The sequence below is a fragment of the Syngnathoides biaculeatus genome, chromosome 5 (genome assembly GCF_019802595.1).
Source record: "Syngnathoides biaculeatus isolate LvHL_M chromosome 5, ASM1980259v1, whole genome shotgun sequence".
Lineage (NCBI taxonomy): Eukaryota > Metazoa > Chordata > Actinopteri > Syngnathiformes > Syngnathidae > Syngnathoides > Syngnathoides biaculeatus.
The window spans coordinates 26,366,473-26,383,263 of NC_084644.1; the positions used below are offsets into that span (position 1 = coordinate 26,366,473).

At 39.4% G+C, this 16,791-nt stretch overlaps 1 protein-coding gene across 1 annotated transcript; it reads right to left on the reverse strand.

Annotated features, from left to right (window-relative positions):
• Positions 1–3,188: 3,188 nt before the first annotated feature.
• On the reverse strand, positions 3,189–15,249 carry LOC133501154 (extracellular matrix protein 1-like). The gene is made up of 11 exons (XM_061820680.1): positions 14,990–15,249; positions 12,348–12,404; positions 11,862–11,930; positions 11,672–11,713; positions 11,544–11,576; positions 8,247–8,521; positions 7,212–7,417; positions 5,982–6,255; positions 5,433–5,626; positions 4,325–4,412; positions 3,189–3,724 (listed from the first exon to the last, which is right to left on the reverse strand). Exons 1-11 carry the CDS (start codon positions 15,060–15,062, stop codon positions 3,545–3,547), a joined length of 1,491 nt encoding a protein of 496 aa, XP_061676664.1. The 5' UTR covers positions 15,063–15,249; the 3' UTR covers positions 3,189–3,544.
• Positions 15,250–16,791: the final 1,542 nt, after the last annotated feature.

Genomic DNA, 16,791 nt, shown 5'->3' on the forward strand with positions numbered 1-16,791 from the left:
CATTTCAATCTGGCCCAGCAAATATTGGGATGGAATTGCCCAAATCATATCAAAATCATGACTACATTCAATTGATCTGTAATGCTCAGCGGTTTTACTAGGTGGTGCAGTGGGCACAGTTATACATTGACTTGACTTTGGCTTGACCTTTTTTACTCTGTTATTGCTCTGCAACCATCTTCAATTCCGAGTGGGCCAAAGATCAGAAAACAGTGAGTACAGGTTTAGAGAGAAATATAACACCAGCTGTCACTCTTCAACCAAGAATTCTAATTATCCTAACAAGCAATTATGCTAACAAACAATCAACGTAGGAATGGAAGTCTATAATTATGTGGTTAAAATCCAGTTTAGAGCAAAGACCAGCAAGCCTCTTTTCCAAGGGGAGTTTTCTAAAAAAAACAAACAAAAAAAAAAAAACACGTGGTAGAGACAGCAACTCTTATGTCCTGTGAGCAAGAACAAATTTAAAAATATTAGCTTATCATGCAGGACATTGATTCACTGTGTTGAGGGAAGTGATGAAGACATAGCTAACAAGCGAAGCAAAATGTGTCATTTACATTGTATTCCTTGGCACTAGTAGAAAGTAACGACATAAAAGCTACAGTTCAGCCTTCCATTTTTATCAGAGGCCACAATAATAATTTTGGGATGACAGATGAGACTTTAGCCATAGAAAATCTGAATGAAAAAACACGTGGAAAGGATTTTTATGACAGTGTATCAGGGGTCACCAAGAGGCACAAGCTACATTGGAGTACGCTTGCCAACATTACTACAGATGGATCGCTGAATCTGACTGAAATATACATTGGGTTGCTTAAGATAATCCAAGATAGGGTGTAGAAGCACAACCCTAAGCACGAGGTCATTTTTCTATGCTGCATGGATGCATACACTGCACCAGGAAGTATGTAAATGTGTACTGTAGCTTGACCTTGTTGTAAAACCATCTGTAAAATATGTTAACTTTATTCGTGCAAGGGGACCTCGGCATCACCAGTTTATTAAGTTTTTCGGAGAAACTGGTGCTGATTACCAGGACTTGCTTTACCACTCAAATGTCTGATGGTTAAGTTTGTCCAAAGTGTGCCCTTGAGTATGGGAATTCACACGGGATATTTTCTCATTTTTGGCTCTACTTGAGAAAGCTTTTCCAGAGCTGAGTAACAGATTGGCTTTGTGATTTCGCTTTTGCTGTGGACATAATGACACACATGAATGAGCTAAACGCGAAGCTACAAGGCAAAGACCAGTTTGTACATGAAATGTATACAAAGATTAGAGCCTTCAAAACTAAACTAGCTTTATTCTCAAAGCAAATGTCAGACACGTTTTTTGTTCATCTCCTTACACTGGCAACAATGAGAGGCCCCTTTGACATGAAAAAAAAAATACAGAAAATAACTGGAGGACCTGCATGGAAAATTCTGCTGGCAGTTCTCTGATTTTGGAAAAATTGACAAGTCACTTCAGCTGTTGTCATGTCCCCTGAGACAAGACCCTGAAACAGCACCACAGGAGCAGCAGTTAGGACTGATTGATCTCCAATGTGACTGTCTATTTAAAAAAAAAAAAAAAAAGTTCAGCTCCCTGAAACTGAATGTGTTTTATGCTTCAGTAAGTGCAAATATCCCAAAACCTGGAAGATGGCACAGAGGATGCTGGTAGTGTTTGGCTCTACATACTGTATGTGTGTGAACATACTTTTAATCTGATCTGAGTAATGCCGCAACAAAACTAACACCAGACTTTAATGCACTGGCAAAAAAGATGATCAACAACACAGTTCCCAATAAATTTAAATAAGTGTTGACACTTCAATGCCATTTTTTTGTTTATGTTTGAACTGGAAGATTGTAGCCCTGGGCTGCAGAAATTTTAATAGCCAATTTGGGCCCTGACTCAAAATGTTTTCCCACCCCTGTCTTAGACTATGAGACAGACATGCCAAACCACTACCTAACTGTGCTGCCCATGCATGTTTTAATTTTTTAATTTTCATAATTTTGTCTCATGAACTATTTCTTGACGTGTGTCATTTGTTTTGCTGTGCTACACTTTGTTAAAAACTAAACAAATTTGAATGAATTAATTTGAATCAAAATTGCCCTTAGGTGTTATTGTGAGTGCGGATGTTTATCTCGATGTGGCCTGCGATTGGCTGGCAACCAGTTCAGGGTCTACCCCGCCTCCTGCCCATTGACAGCTGGAATAGACTCAAGCATTCCCCATGACCCGTGTGAGGATAAGCAGCAAAGAAAATGGAGGGATGGATAATTAATTTTATTTAGAGATGAAACACTTTGGTTGTTGAATTTATCAAAAATTGTCAAAATCATTTGGATCAAATCCTAAAATGTTCCTAAATTGATAGCACAACATAAGATGTATGGTTACAAGCATTGTCAAAAAATTATACACAAAACTGTAAGGTTTCATATTGCCTGAAAGAACAGATTTTCAGCAGATAGATCTTCCATATTTTTTTGACATAATTAACATCTTCTTTCAGTTGTCTTCCTTTCCAACCAAATGAATTTTTCCCCTTTATAAACAGTTCTCACGACCCATCGATACAGAGGAGGACCCAAATGCAGGACTCCGGAGACACAGAGGCAGTTTGGGAAAGCGTTTATTCTGTCCAAAGTCGGGGATCAGGCAGAAAGTTAAGTGAAGCAGCGGTAGTCAGGACGTCGGGCGTAGAGAGCAGGTCCACGGGCAGGCAGGGGTCGGTCAGAGAAGGCAGGAGTATCAAAGATGTCAAGCTTACAGGTACACCAGGGTTCACGACCAGAATACGGGAGTGCAGGAATGGGGCATGAGTTGCGATGATCTGGCGAAGACCAGCCGTCCCCTCGGTCCTATAAATACAGGGGTTAAGCAACGAGATTGAGGCGCAGGTGTGCGCCTCCTAATCAGCGCCGGTGTGCTGGGACCTGCCCAGCCAGGGCTGGACCGGCAGGACCATGACAACAGTGTGCCTTGCATCATACCTGCATTTTTACTTCTGTGAAAGATTATAATTTTGGACGATGCTGACACTATTTTACGCATTGCCTCATTTAACTGATTTAATTAGTGTGACTTTTGACATTGTTGTGTTGAAATGAGCAACAAAAAACATCTAATCTTTTTTGATAAGTGGAGTGAGACAGAATCAGATAGCACAAGGCAAATTTAAATCATGGGGAAAAAAACTTTATTAGAAATGGTTTGGACTTGCGGCTTTAAAAGAAACAACAAAATGCATGTAACCAAAACCAAAACATTTAAAGAGCAGCCTCTAAAAAAATAGTGGTACAGTGACACATTACAAAGTACAAAGCAAGCATCCAACAATTTAAAAAATATGTCTTTAGGAAGGCACTCACGAAAGAGATGATTGTCACGACCTTAGATGTATAGATACATATAATACTGGCAGTAGATGAGGCACAAATTTGGTCCACACGTTAAAAAGTGGCATTTGTGCAAGACAAGTACTCTTGTGTTCAGTGACCTCATGTCTGAGCTGCTGGAAGCATCAGGGTGGATTTTTTTAAAGGGGGCATCTTTTCTTTTTCTTCTGGTTGGACACCTTGGTTGCCTTGGTGATGGCATCCATTACAAAGTTAGTGACGCACTTTGGCTGCTCCGGAGGAGGCATGCGGCAACAGCGGCGGGCGACTGGAGGGGATGTCTTCTTTGACGTACACATTTTGACAGATGTTTCCTCAACCTATATTTAAATATATACAAGAAAATACCATTGCAATTTGAAAATGTGGAGGCTCCTAAATCAGTAATTATAAATTTATATCTAAGAAATAATACAGTGTTCCCCTGCTATATTGAGGATTTTTTGTTTTTTTGCGGTGTACACTCAGCAAGTCCAAATTTAGAGTTGTGCACCATTGTCATACCACGTTCTGCCACAACATGCTGTGCAGCATTGAGCTCTACTGGAAGAGGTGCAGCATAATTAAGAGGTATGATCGAACATTTTCATTTTTTAAATAGACAATGTTGAATTCTCTTGTTTTATGTGTCAGTTTTACAGTAAATTTCAACTGTGACAAATACTTTGTAACAAGCACGCTTTACATCTTATTTGTAGAACTGTGCGTGAAAGAGTACTGTATAAGAGAAACTAAGGAATATTTTAAAGGTGTATTTATAATAGAGTAGCTTAAATGTGTTTAAACTATATGTATGGGTAACATCATACAAAAAAAAAATGTATTGTCCCCTAGTGTGGTGGATTTTCACCTCTTGCAGGTAGGGCTACAACATATTGCCTGCAACAAACAAACTTTCAATGTCTCAGCCAACAACTCACCTTTTGTACAAAGCAAGTGGTGTGGTCTACTGGTGACATGGCGCAGCATTCGTTCAAAATGTTCTTGGCGTGAAAACCATTAGGCAACCTAAAAGGGAGTGAAAAAACAGTGAACTTGCTAAGTTTGTACACACCAGTGATTTACAGTAGAACATCAAAAGTCAAACACCAGTCTATTCTGACCTGGTTCATCTACTTCAGATTAATGTGTGAAAGGAATTTTAAAATAAATGAACTAAAAATAGTCTGTCATTAAATATTTATTAACTGTAAAGCTAATCTTTTCTGGAAGCTTACTTTTCATTAGTGTTTAATGATTCATCAGTTTTATCAACGAATTGCAGATTATCTGTCAGGAAGATTTACATTTCTTACTATCTACAGTATATTTGTACGGACAGCTTGTTTACAAAATCAGAGTTTATTTTCAGGTCACACTGCCCAACCCTACCAAATATAAGTTCACCACTTTTATATATCAATATTAATTTCAGACAGTAAAACTTTCAGTGTTACATTTGATGACAAGGTGTAAAGTGAAGTTTAGTCACATCACTGAATGGCATCTCACTTTTTTCACATTTTAAAAAATTATTTATCTTCTCTTAGTACTGTATTAAGATAATATATGAGTGTGTCTTAACTTTAATGACAAATAAAAAACTTGTAATGCAAAGTGAATTGTGTCTCAGATATGCCCCACACATTTATTTTGTATTTGTAACTGTCAAGTAAGTGAAAAAATAAGTTCACCAAAGGTAATATTAAACAAGTAAAAACAATGTTACTCTTCATCTTTTACGTAACAAACGCATAATATAAAAGCATGTCTCGTTGTAGTGATGCCTCACACATCTATATTTTTCTTCTATATTGTCAAATAAGTGCAAAAATAGGTTAACAATTTTATTTTATTAAAGGTTACAAAAAGAAATATATTAGTTTGGTACTCAGTTTTGGTCAAAATCCAAATTAGATTTTAGATGTTTCAATACGTTTGGATTGAAAAACAGTTCACACTGTATTTTGGAAGTCGAAGATCCACTTATAATGCATGACATGTGGGGACTATTCGAGAAAGTATTCAAACAAGCATAAACGGACTTACACTTTCTTGATGATCTTGCGAGATTGACAGATTTTAGGAGACAGTTCTTCCTGGGACGTCACGTTGTAATGGGGGTCAGGAGACTTTGTTTGAAAACAGTCGAGCCGATCGCTGGTCGTGCTGCCCAAACAGCACTCGTAGTCAACCTTGCCGCCCTTCTTACTGGAGCAAAACCTTCTGAGCGCATCATTCCACTAAAACTCACAAGCCGACCATAAGTATAAATAGGGGTGGAAAAAGAGTGCATATATTAGATCATAAAATACACTTGATGCAATGCAATAAAAATACATTATCCACAAGGACTATAAAAGGGTGAAAAACACATTTAAAAAAATAACCATTTTTTTATTGTACTTTTTTCTACCACTGCAAAACCATGCATGTTATTTGGATGGACTCTAAATTGTCCATAAGTGTAAATGTGTGTGAATTGTTTATCTACGTGTACGTGGCCTGTGATTGACTGTTGACTAAACTCCAGTTGTACACTGACTGTGAACTTGAGAAGTGGCAGAAAATGTAGAAAAAAAAAGTCTGATCCTCTACCTTTTGCTCAGCACACACAAGCACGTCCTGGTTCTTCTTGCAGCATTGTTTGTATCCCTTCTCTATACGATTAATGATCTTGGCCTGACGAGCCAACAGTTCGTAGCCGCTGCTCGGCAGGCACTTGACGCTGTACAGGGGGCGCTGCTTCTGGTTGCGACACAGTGATTCCACGTTTTGTGCGCTGGGTCGAGCGGGGGGGAAGTTCATTTCACTTTTCTGGGAACCGGGCTGTTGTCTCCTTTCGCTGACATTTGGCTGAGTCACTGATGTTCTGTTGAGTACATGTCATCCCCAAACATTTACTGGTATGTCCTGGATACACTAAAAATGCTGTTCTTGTTCCGACTTTCTCACAGCTTATGAAAAAGGCAGATAATTGCCTTCATAGGATAAAATGCATTTCCATATATGGGTTATTTTCATATAATTTGATCAATATTCTTGTAATCCATTCATTTTTAATTTTAGATGGTTAAATGTCTCCTGCGGCATGGTGGTTCAGCTGGTAAAGCGTTGGCCTCACAGTTCTGACGACCCGGGTTCGATCCTGGCCCCACCTGTGTGGAGTTTGCATGTTCTCCCCGTGCTTGTGTGGGTTTTCTCCGGGCACTCCGGTTTCCTCCCAAATCCCCTCTAAATCTAAATTACCCCTAGGTGTGATTGTGAGTGCGGCTTTTTGTTTCGATGTGCCCTGCGATTGGCTGGCAACCAGTTCAGGGTGTACCCCGCCTCCTGCCCGTGGACAGCTGGGATAGCACCAGCTCCAGCACTCCCCCCGACCCTCGTGAGGATAAGCGGCAAAGAAAATTGATGGATGGATGGATAAATGTCTCCCATGATGAAAAATTCATGTTTAAAGTCTATCTTATGAATGTTGTTGTTGATCATTTAAATTTTAAGCATTCGTAGTAAACGCAATCCTTATTGACAGAGCAAATGGTCTATCTAAAGCTGACTGTGGCGCAACATAACATATACTACACTCACCAGCTTCATGATTGCACAGCTCTGACCACCTACAGTAGAACAGCTGTATCAAACGGTCTGCCTTCGTAATAACAAGGTCCAGTTTTGATCACATTGTATCCTCAAAAAGTCTTGTGATGCAGTTCAATACCTTTGTGGCATTAAAATGTTGAATTTTGAAGTATTTCAATGCAGTGATAGGTTGATGGCCCTACTCACATCATGATAATCATTACTTTGCTGAGTATTCTCCCTCCATACCTGTGACAAGTGTTTTTGTCAAAGCTGAAGTCGACTTCAACGGGAAGCGGGGAAACCGGTATTGGCTCAGTTGGCTCATAGCGTGGATTGGGAGAGTCCTTTTGGAAGCAGTTGAGTCTCTGACCGCCTGTCTTTCTGCAGCAGTGATAAAGTCGATCCTTGACGGATGAATCCTCCTTGCAGAACTTTTCCACTGACAGCTCCCACTAGGCAGCGGAGGTCGTGTAAAAAACATAATTGAAAATCAGGATGTGCACATATCTGAGGTCACATGCTGGGCGAAGAGAGGCAGCCAGGCATTTTGCAATAGCATTGAACTCAAAACAGTAGTCTGTGAGAGGAAGATTGTTTGCCCCCCTTGTTGTCTCACGATGGTGGACATGCCGAGACCTTTCTGCTGTCTCTGCCTGGGTTGTGGAGAATAGGGTTATGAAGACATAGTTGTTTTTTAATTGTTAGTTAATGAAAACCTGCATGTTTCATCAAGCCAACAATGTCAAGATCGTTCTTTCTTTTTTGGGGTTTGAATCTACAGGCAACTAGAATGTTAGGACCCAAATTGTCAGGGAAAAAAAGTCTATCAAAACGATATTATTGTTGTACAGTGGTACTTCAAATTTACGAGTGATTTGACAGCAAGCCCATGACCCTGAGTCTAAGTGGTATGCAAAATGGATGGATGGAAATGTCAATATACAGCTTGAACTATCATTTGCTGTTTGTTGTGATGTTCGGTACCACTATCTAGTGCTCGCAACGCAAGTGTTTGCGCACAACTCAAGACAAAAACAACAATAACAAAAAAAAAAATCAGCAAAGCGACAGCTAGTACCTTGAAAACACACCAGTCGGGTCATTCATAAATCAAGTTGCAACAAATAAAGGCCCACAACACACCCCCTCCCCAATCTGGAGATGAGTTAAGAAATACCCCAGACCAGTAACTGTGGAAATAAGATATCTGGTAATTTCAATCCAACGCATTGTCTGAATGGGATCATAAAAAAAAAAAAAAAGACTACACAAAAAACTCACCGCCTGTGTGGCGCAGCAAAGTGTCGCGTCATTCCCCCACGTCTGATTTCCTGCGCAGCATGCGCTCAACCATGCCTCAGCATTATTGACGGCGCTGGCCCTACGCCGCAGTTGTCCAAACCCTGAGCTGGGGAAGTAGGAGTTGGGGTAGCGAGGGCGAAGTTCTCCGTGGAGACACACGGCTTGGAGATTGTCGGTGGTGGGTCGCCCAAGCGGGAACTGAACGGGATAGTCTAGCATGGGAATCTCAGAGCGAGACCCAACACTTGGACGACCTTTAAGGGAAGAAAGGAACAAAATGGGCAGTCATGGAAAGGGTAAATAAATAAACATTTAAAAATACAGTAATATGCAGTGGTACCTGAAGTTATGAGTGACTTGACTTATGAGTTTTTCAAGATACTAGATGTCGTTTTTTTTGTTTTTCACTTTGGGTTGTGAGCGCAGTGTGGTGGTACTGAATGCAACTCAAACACATTTTACAATAAGAAGCGGTTTGGCAAATAGTGAACAATTCTTTGTAAAGGTGCATCAAACTGTTTAATGCCACTCCTAAATTAAATTTACTGTTAAACTAAATGTAAAATAAAGTGAATTTCACTTTGTGTATTTACAGTGGCTGGAATAAGTATTTAACATGTCACAATTTTTCTCATTAAATATGCTGCCAAAGGTACTATTGAGCTGAAAATTTCGCAGAGAACACATGTAATCCACACCTTTAAAGAAAGTACAACAGATCAAAATGCAATAACTGATGGTGTAGTGGTACACACGCCTGCCTTTGGTGCAGGCAGAGTGAGATCGATTCCTGCTCTTTGATGGTGTTGATATCTGCCATGCGACTAGTTCAGGGTGTAGTCTGCTTTTCGCATGAAGCTTGCTGGGATAGGCTCCAGCTTTCCTGCAACTCTTGTGAGGATAAGCTGCTTGGATAATGACATGATAACTGATGACCAATGTGATTACAAGATGGAGCAAAGAATCTACTGAAATGACCTGTTTGTTTACTGTATATACTTAATTGTTCAAAATATGTATATTTACAAAAATAATGTATCTTTGTTCATCTATTTATTCCAGTGAGGCATAGTGACAGAACAAATTAATGCTCTTCGATGGCATTATGTACTGCACATACATCAATTAATATTTTTCTTTTCTGAGGTTTTTGTTTGTTGCTGTGCCGTGAGATTTAAAGTCTGTAAAGTCTTTGCTTAGGCTCCAAAAAGGTTGGAATTTGCTGCTCTGGTCAATATCATGTGTTCAACAGAACGGCAACATGTTTACAAACAACCACAAGTGGTAGCATTAGCTTGCTAGGCTATGTAACATTTTGATGGCTTATGAGCCGTAATGCAAAAAGTACGCAAACATACCTCAAGCAAATTGGTGACCAAGCCCACACGTTATTATGAATCCCACTGACGTTCTAGGCAGGACACACCCCATTGCAATATAGCTGCTACATTAAAGCAGAACTGGCCTCAACTCAAGTGAAATTAGCCCGAATATATCATTATGTTTTATTTTTTGAAATAGGGGATTCAATGGGTGGAACACCTAGGTCACAGGTCTGAGGACCCGGGTTCACATCCGGCCTCGGTTGTGTGGAGTTTGTATATTCTCGCTGTGCCTGCGTGGGCTTTCTCTGGTTTGCTCCCACATCCCAAAAACACGCATGGTAAGTGCAGGGTGAACCTCACCTCTTGTCCAGAGTCAGCTGGGATAGTCGCCAGCATACCCTCAACCCTTGTGAGCATAAGCAGTATGGAAACTGAATGGATGGATGTTTATATATAGTTCATGCAGACAAATATAAAACAAATGTCTTGCAGCATACACATTTTAAGTGGGAGCGTGGTGATCAATCCCTGGTCTTTGAAATGCAGGTTTAATGTTGTAGTGTCATTTTGTGAGCCACATAGCCTTACAAGGGTCACGGAACTCCTGGAACCTATCCCGAAACCTATCGGGCAAGAGGTGGGGTACACCCTGAACTGGTTGCCAGCAAATTTCAGGGCACATAGAAACAAACAACCATTAACACTCCCAATCACACGTGAGGCCAATTTAGAGTCTTCAATTAACCTAACATGCATGTTTTGGGGATGTGGGACGACACAGGCAGGGATTTGAACCCCAGTCCTCAGAACTGTGAGGGAGACACATTAACAAGTCACCTATATAACAGGTGTTTATCTTTTCTTTCACTTGACAGTTAGCATTGTAAAAATGTTACATTGCATGTACTGTTGAAGAGTTTATGAAGGCCACAGTTTGAACCAGGAACAGATCCGTTCCATTTTTTTTTCCATGACAATTTACGAAAAAAACCCCACAAAGAAATTCTCGCGTTCTGCTCTCTAAAAAAGCTAATTCGCTAGAGGTGCTGTGGTCGATTTTTGCACTGTCACCATCAACACTTCCACTTTTCGATAGGAACCCACAAAATGGCAGACAAAATGTTGTCACCTCTTATAGATTGTGGATCAAAGTGTCTTGAGCACAAGCGGGTACGCCTGTCAACATCTTTCCCACCCCTTCTCACAAGGCGCTTCCATCGAGCTACGTCTCTGGGATGTTTGGGCCACTTGAGCCAACGCACAGCTGACATCCATGGATATCTTTTGACACTCTTACGACTATCAGATGTGCATTGAGCTGCAGCACACCTGAAGCCCATGGTAAAGAAGGTAAAATATGATTTTACACTGTAAAAACGTGCCTAAGACCGGTGAACAGAAACATGTGCAGACGAAACCGGAAGTATATGTATATATATATATGGTGACAATTACCCATGACGCAATGCGAAATTCGATCGCAGTGCCTCTATCGAATGAGCTTTCCCGGGAGAGCAGAACGTGAGAGTTAGATAGTCACTAGGCAACACGGTGGAGTCACTGGTTAGAGCCTCGGCCTCACAGTTCTGAGGTCCGGGGGTTCAAATCCGGACCCCACCTGTGTGGAGTTTACATGTTCTCCCCGTACCTACATGGGTTTTCTCCAGGTACTCCGGTTTCCTCCCACATCCCAAAAAACATTCATTTATTGGAGACTCAAAATTGCCCCTAGGTGTGATTGTGAGTTCGGCTTGGGATTGGCCAGCAACCAGTTTGGGGTGTCCCCTGCCTCATGCCATCGGTGATGGCTGGGATTGGCTCCAGACCCTTGTGAGGATAAGCATCTCAGAAAATGGATGGATGGATGAATGGATTCAGTGTTCTGAAGCAGACTGTATAGGACCTTAAATGTTCCACTGTAATTGAAATATTGAAGAAAAAAGACACATACGTCCTCTCGGTGTAAAGGATGCAGGTCGGGATCCTACGGGAAGAAAAGCATTATTTATTTATTTTTTTTAAATAATATTAAAAATTACTAAAATATTTAATCAATAAACTGACATAACAGTATAATACCTCTCCCTCGTGGGGTGTCCAATTTTTCTTGCATGACAAACTCTATAAAAGAAATAATATGTAATCAGTGACATATGCATGAACTACAACAAGTCCAATTTTGTATTTTCTATATTCTCTTTACTGAACGGTGTGAAAGGACCCAAAGACAAAAAAAGTGGACAATAATAGTGAAAATACAAAACAGTACCTTTTTCATCAACCAAATCTGACAAATCTGCCTCTTGTTGCATCACATGTGATTCCGGCGATTGCATCACTGGAGGACAAATGAACCCATTAAACTTTTGTGTATACTTCGATAAAATTGCAGCTAGTGGAATATATACTGTATGGTAGGTCTTTTTCATAAAATTTGACCAACAATGGTAAAGATGTAAAAAACAACACAAAAAACATTTTAATCTAATTTAGCAACTTTTTTTATGCCACCTTGGTTGATTTTGCTTTTTGAGTTTAAATAGAATCCTAATCCTAAAGATTTGTCTTTCTTCATAAAAGTAGAATGCTAATGAGTATACAAACATGCTAAGAAGCACTGCTCCACATGCAGTCTAAAAAAGTTCTGAAATACTCTCAAGCGTAATGCTGATTAGTCAGAAGTCCCAGGCATCCCCAAATTATCCCTGGCAAAGATTCTGCACTCTTGTGTAAAAAACACATCGACAGAACTCACAATGCATGATATCGCCAAAGTCAAAGGTGATCTCGCGCTGCTCCATGTTGTGCTCATCTGGAAAATTGGAATGACAAAAAGGGGGCGTGAGCATGAGAGAGCAAAAAGTCAGACAGTTATGCAACGGCAATGTTTAGTTTTGTAGTTAAAACATGACTACAGCCCAGACAGCAGGGAAGTATTTCACTACAAAACATAAACTGTATGACATTTCAGATTTCAAAATTGTTGATTATAAAGTAAATGCTGTTAAAAATTGCTTTTAAAGAGAGCGCTCACTTTTCATGACAATGATATTTTATCATTAACAATGACATAATATACAGTATATATCCACACACCTTTTCAAAAATCAACATTGTGTGATTATTAAAAAAAAAAAAAACTAAGACAGTTTTTAACTTTTTCCACCATCAATGTGACCTTTAGTAAAACCGATACACTTCATTCTGAAAAAAATCTTTGTGAGAGGGGAACTTAAAATGAACACGTGAGATAATGTCACTGCTGAAGTTTGCACACATTCTTATTATAAGTACAGGTTCAGATGGGTTCAGAATTAACCAATAGAACTAACCACATTCATCGTGTTAAATGGGAGTCGGAACACACACCATTTCAAGTGCCTCTGATTAACAACAACAAAAAGTTTGGTTGTTCCAGGAGGTTTTTCCAGACAAAGCCTGAAGGTTTTGTCCAATGGCTGCTCTAATGAAAACTATACCGGTATTGCTAATTCCCTCTACTTTGTCTCAGGTCCCAGTTCCAGCTGAAGAAAATCAGCCCCAAAACATGTTTGCTGCCTAAAACACCTTTTGGAATTATAGCCAAAAATTTCAACCTTGGTTTCAATGACCCAAAACAAACTCTCCTAACAACATGTTGGTAAACTGTGAGGCAGGCATTTAAATCAGTCAGCCACCAATACCATTTTAATTTGCATTATAAACTAGATATTGGAATTCTTGGAAAATATATTTAAAAAATATTGCAGATAGCTGATGGCCATTATAATTGCACAGAAGTTGTTTTTTTTTCAATTGTTGTCATTAATGTTTTAATTTAGTTGATGTTTTTTTTCATTTTCAGGCTTGGTCCCCCCCCCCACCCACTTCCTCCCTCCCAAAAGACAAAACAAAAATAAAAACGGAAAAAAAACCTTTACGAAATAAACTTGTATACGTTTACTTTCCGTAAAAACTTTACTAATTCAATGGTACCTGAACCTTTGAGTTTTTAGAGTTATGACCCGTGGCTTTGTTGTTTTTTTTGCTTTATGTTGCAAGCCAAAATATAAGTTACGAGATAGCCTCAAAAAAGATGACGCTTGAGTGAATTTGAAAAAAAAAAGGCATAATTGAAAGTACTGCTACGGTCTTGCATTCAGGCAGCCACAGTCACTGATGCACTTACTTTCTTGAATGATACACAGGCAAAGACAAATACAAAATGAAAACGCTTCTAAGGAGCTGATGGAGGCCACAACTCACACACAGATGCTCACACGCAAACTAACTCACCAGTTGGGCCAACTACACTTCAGATCCTGATTTCATTCACTTGGCCACGGCCTTTAAGGGCACACATACTATTGTTGTTGTTCAGACTTTCAACTTGTCCCAGCATACAATAGTTTCACTTTATGTGTCATACAAACAAATTTTAATTTCCTTTATTAAAAACGTGACCCAGCAAAAACGGTGGTGTATTTGGAGGGGGCTGGAACAGATTCATTTCAATGGGAAAACTGGAATGAACCTTGCTTTGAATAGCAAAAAACTGAGTTATTGATGCCCGCGTGAAAAGGTTTCTAATTGGATAGCTGCCACAAGGTCGTGGCTTTATTGCCCCTATTAGGCTAAGACAAAGCTATGGCCCAACTAAATAAATAAATCAACTAAACTCACTGAATGAACTAAATTCTTCCCATCACTTCAGGTCCTTGGGTTAATGGTGCCAAAAGATCACCATCAAAGGAACAAGTATAGCCAAAGCACAGCTTTGGTCTGAGCACAAAAATTGTGAAAAGACATTTTTTTCTGGAAATATCACGGGATAGGTTACACACACACCCCCTCCCCGCTCCCGTAAATAAATAAATAGATCTGCATTCAGGGTATTTTGGGAATGGGCAACACCCAAATAAGTTTAATAGTGTATTTTATTTCATCTATCTTTGCCAACGACAGGCACAACAATTAAATCCTCATTTCACTAGGGAGGAATGGACCTTTGGATTCATTTTTGTAACAGTTTTGTTTAGTCGTGTGCCCTGTGATTGGTTTTTTTTTTAATGCAAAATATGTATTCAGAAAAGGTTGGGAACCACAGGTTAATCGTGCTGTGTAATAAGTGTTTGTTTTGCTTTGTTTTTACTGAATTTGCTTTCCTTGTTAAACTCAATCAACTAGACAGATAGAAATAATAATATAAATATTTATTTCGAAATAAATACTATATGAGAAATGAATAAAAATGTGTAATGTGAATGTGGTTCGTGTGCAATTGTAATACTGTACTCTTGCATGTACAGTAAAAGGCTTCAATGCCTAACCAAAATGGAGGTTGGTCATCATCCAGGAAGAAACACTCCACAACAACAAGTAGTTCAAACTCAGCACAACAAATTCGTATTCACTTACCATGTTCCGCCGAAGCTAACAGAACCAAGAAAGAGCCAACAGCAGCGTGAAACACGAGCCAAGACGAGGCCATGGTCCCAAATTTGTCCTGCCTTGGGTGCTCAAGTCAAGTGAAGCGGGTGCAGCGAGAGCACAAACCGGCCTGGAGTCTCACTCGGTGGGGCAACACGCGCACTCACACCCGCTGTCAGCTTCCACAGACGTCTTCGTGCCGTCCGCGTCTGAACCCGTCCAGCACCGAAGAGTCGTTTTAAGCATACATGACTGGGGAAGAGAGAGAGAGAGAGAGAGAGAGAGAGAGAGAGAGAGAGAGAGAGAGAGAGACCAACAGACGGTCATGGTGGGAGGGAAGAAGTTTTTGAACATGACTCATCGTGAGTGATCAAATCTTAAATGGTTGCTGGTATGTAAACTACTTAAGTGGACTGACTAAGTCGTTATCTCCGAGACAGATGCAGTGACATGACTACTCACACTGACAACTACTAATTAGCTTGTCACTCCTCGTAATGAGTTTTCAAGTATTAACTAAATGGCTCATTATCTCATATAATATGTATAACTTGTATAACACGCATTGCATATTTAGTTTTTGTCTTGCCAAAAAGTGAAGTGTGGACAGGCTTTGGTTACATGTTCCAAATAAATAAATAACAATTGCTTATAAAAATGTTATTAAAAATACTTTGGTCTAAAAAACAAAAAATGTCTCATTAGATATTAACTAACTACATAGTTACTAAACTACACTGAAGCTGCAGCATGGGGGCCTAAGATACCAAAATGCAGTATGAAAATTTGAAGTACCGTAGTTGCTAATATATATATAATATAACAATATATTTTTGCTATTAATTTGCTGCAAATATTTGACTATAAATTAGACACCAGTTCTTCTATGGCAAGTTGCAAATACAAATGATTAATAATACAGTAACACAATACTCCAGTGTAGCTATTCAGCATAGAACTATTTAATACTCAAGTTGAAACCGAGGAAATACTTGTTCATTTGTCTAAAATGAAGATTTACATCATTTTGAAGCATAGATACTGTAGATATGACTTGTTAGTTCTCTGAGATAAATAAAGGAAATTGAAAGTATGACGCATTTAAAGGCTACTGTGGTGATTTCCCACATTTTAAAACCACAGGTTTGTTGTTCCATTTCTCCCACTGCAAGGCACACACTTTTTGACGCATCTTTCAAACACCACATATTTCCTCACAGTTGACAGTCCTGCATATTACAGTCCATATTACAGTACTGTAAAACGTTTTTCAGAAAGGTTTTGTGAATTGTTTAGCTGTGACTCATCCTTGTTTTCTAAACATACGTCTCTTCCTCATAACAGGACGTTTATTATATCCATGTCATCAACACCTCTGTTTTGCTGAACAGTGACTGTAAAAAGCCTCCACAATCCTCTTCAAAGGCTAAGTTTTGTGATATAAAAAGTAGACTGAGATAGATCATTTCAAATTTTTGTCCCATTAATGCGATCTACCGTCTTCTCTTAAAAACAATCTTTAATGTTCTTTGTGTAAGTGGAGGGAGATTAGCAAAGAACTTCGTTCCTCACTGCCATTGTTGTGTTTTTACTGTGCATGAAGAAATGAACATGAATTGGAGATCCTTTAAAAAATGTTAAAAAGAAGAACTCTGGTCAGGGAGACTGCCAAAAGACAACAACATTGAAGTAGCTTCAGGAATTTCTGCAAAGAACTGGCTGTTGCGTGCGTCTTCACATGTCTGGGCTACTGGGTCGGGTAGCAAGATCTTACAAAAAAAAAAAAAACA

Coding starts and splice junctions, on each gene's coding strand:
- LOC133501154 (XM_061820680.1), bottom strand. CDS start 15,062: ATGGCCTCGTCTTGGCTCGTGTTTCACGCTGCTGTTGGCTCTTTCTTG. Junction 6,256..7,211: donor GACAAAAACACTTGTCACAG/GTATGGAGGGAG, acceptor TGTACTCAACAG/AACATCAGTGACTCAGCCAA. Junction 3,725..4,324: donor CCACTTGCTTTGTACAAAAG/GTGAGTTGTTGG, acceptor ATTTAAATATAG/GTTGAGGAAACATCTGTCAA.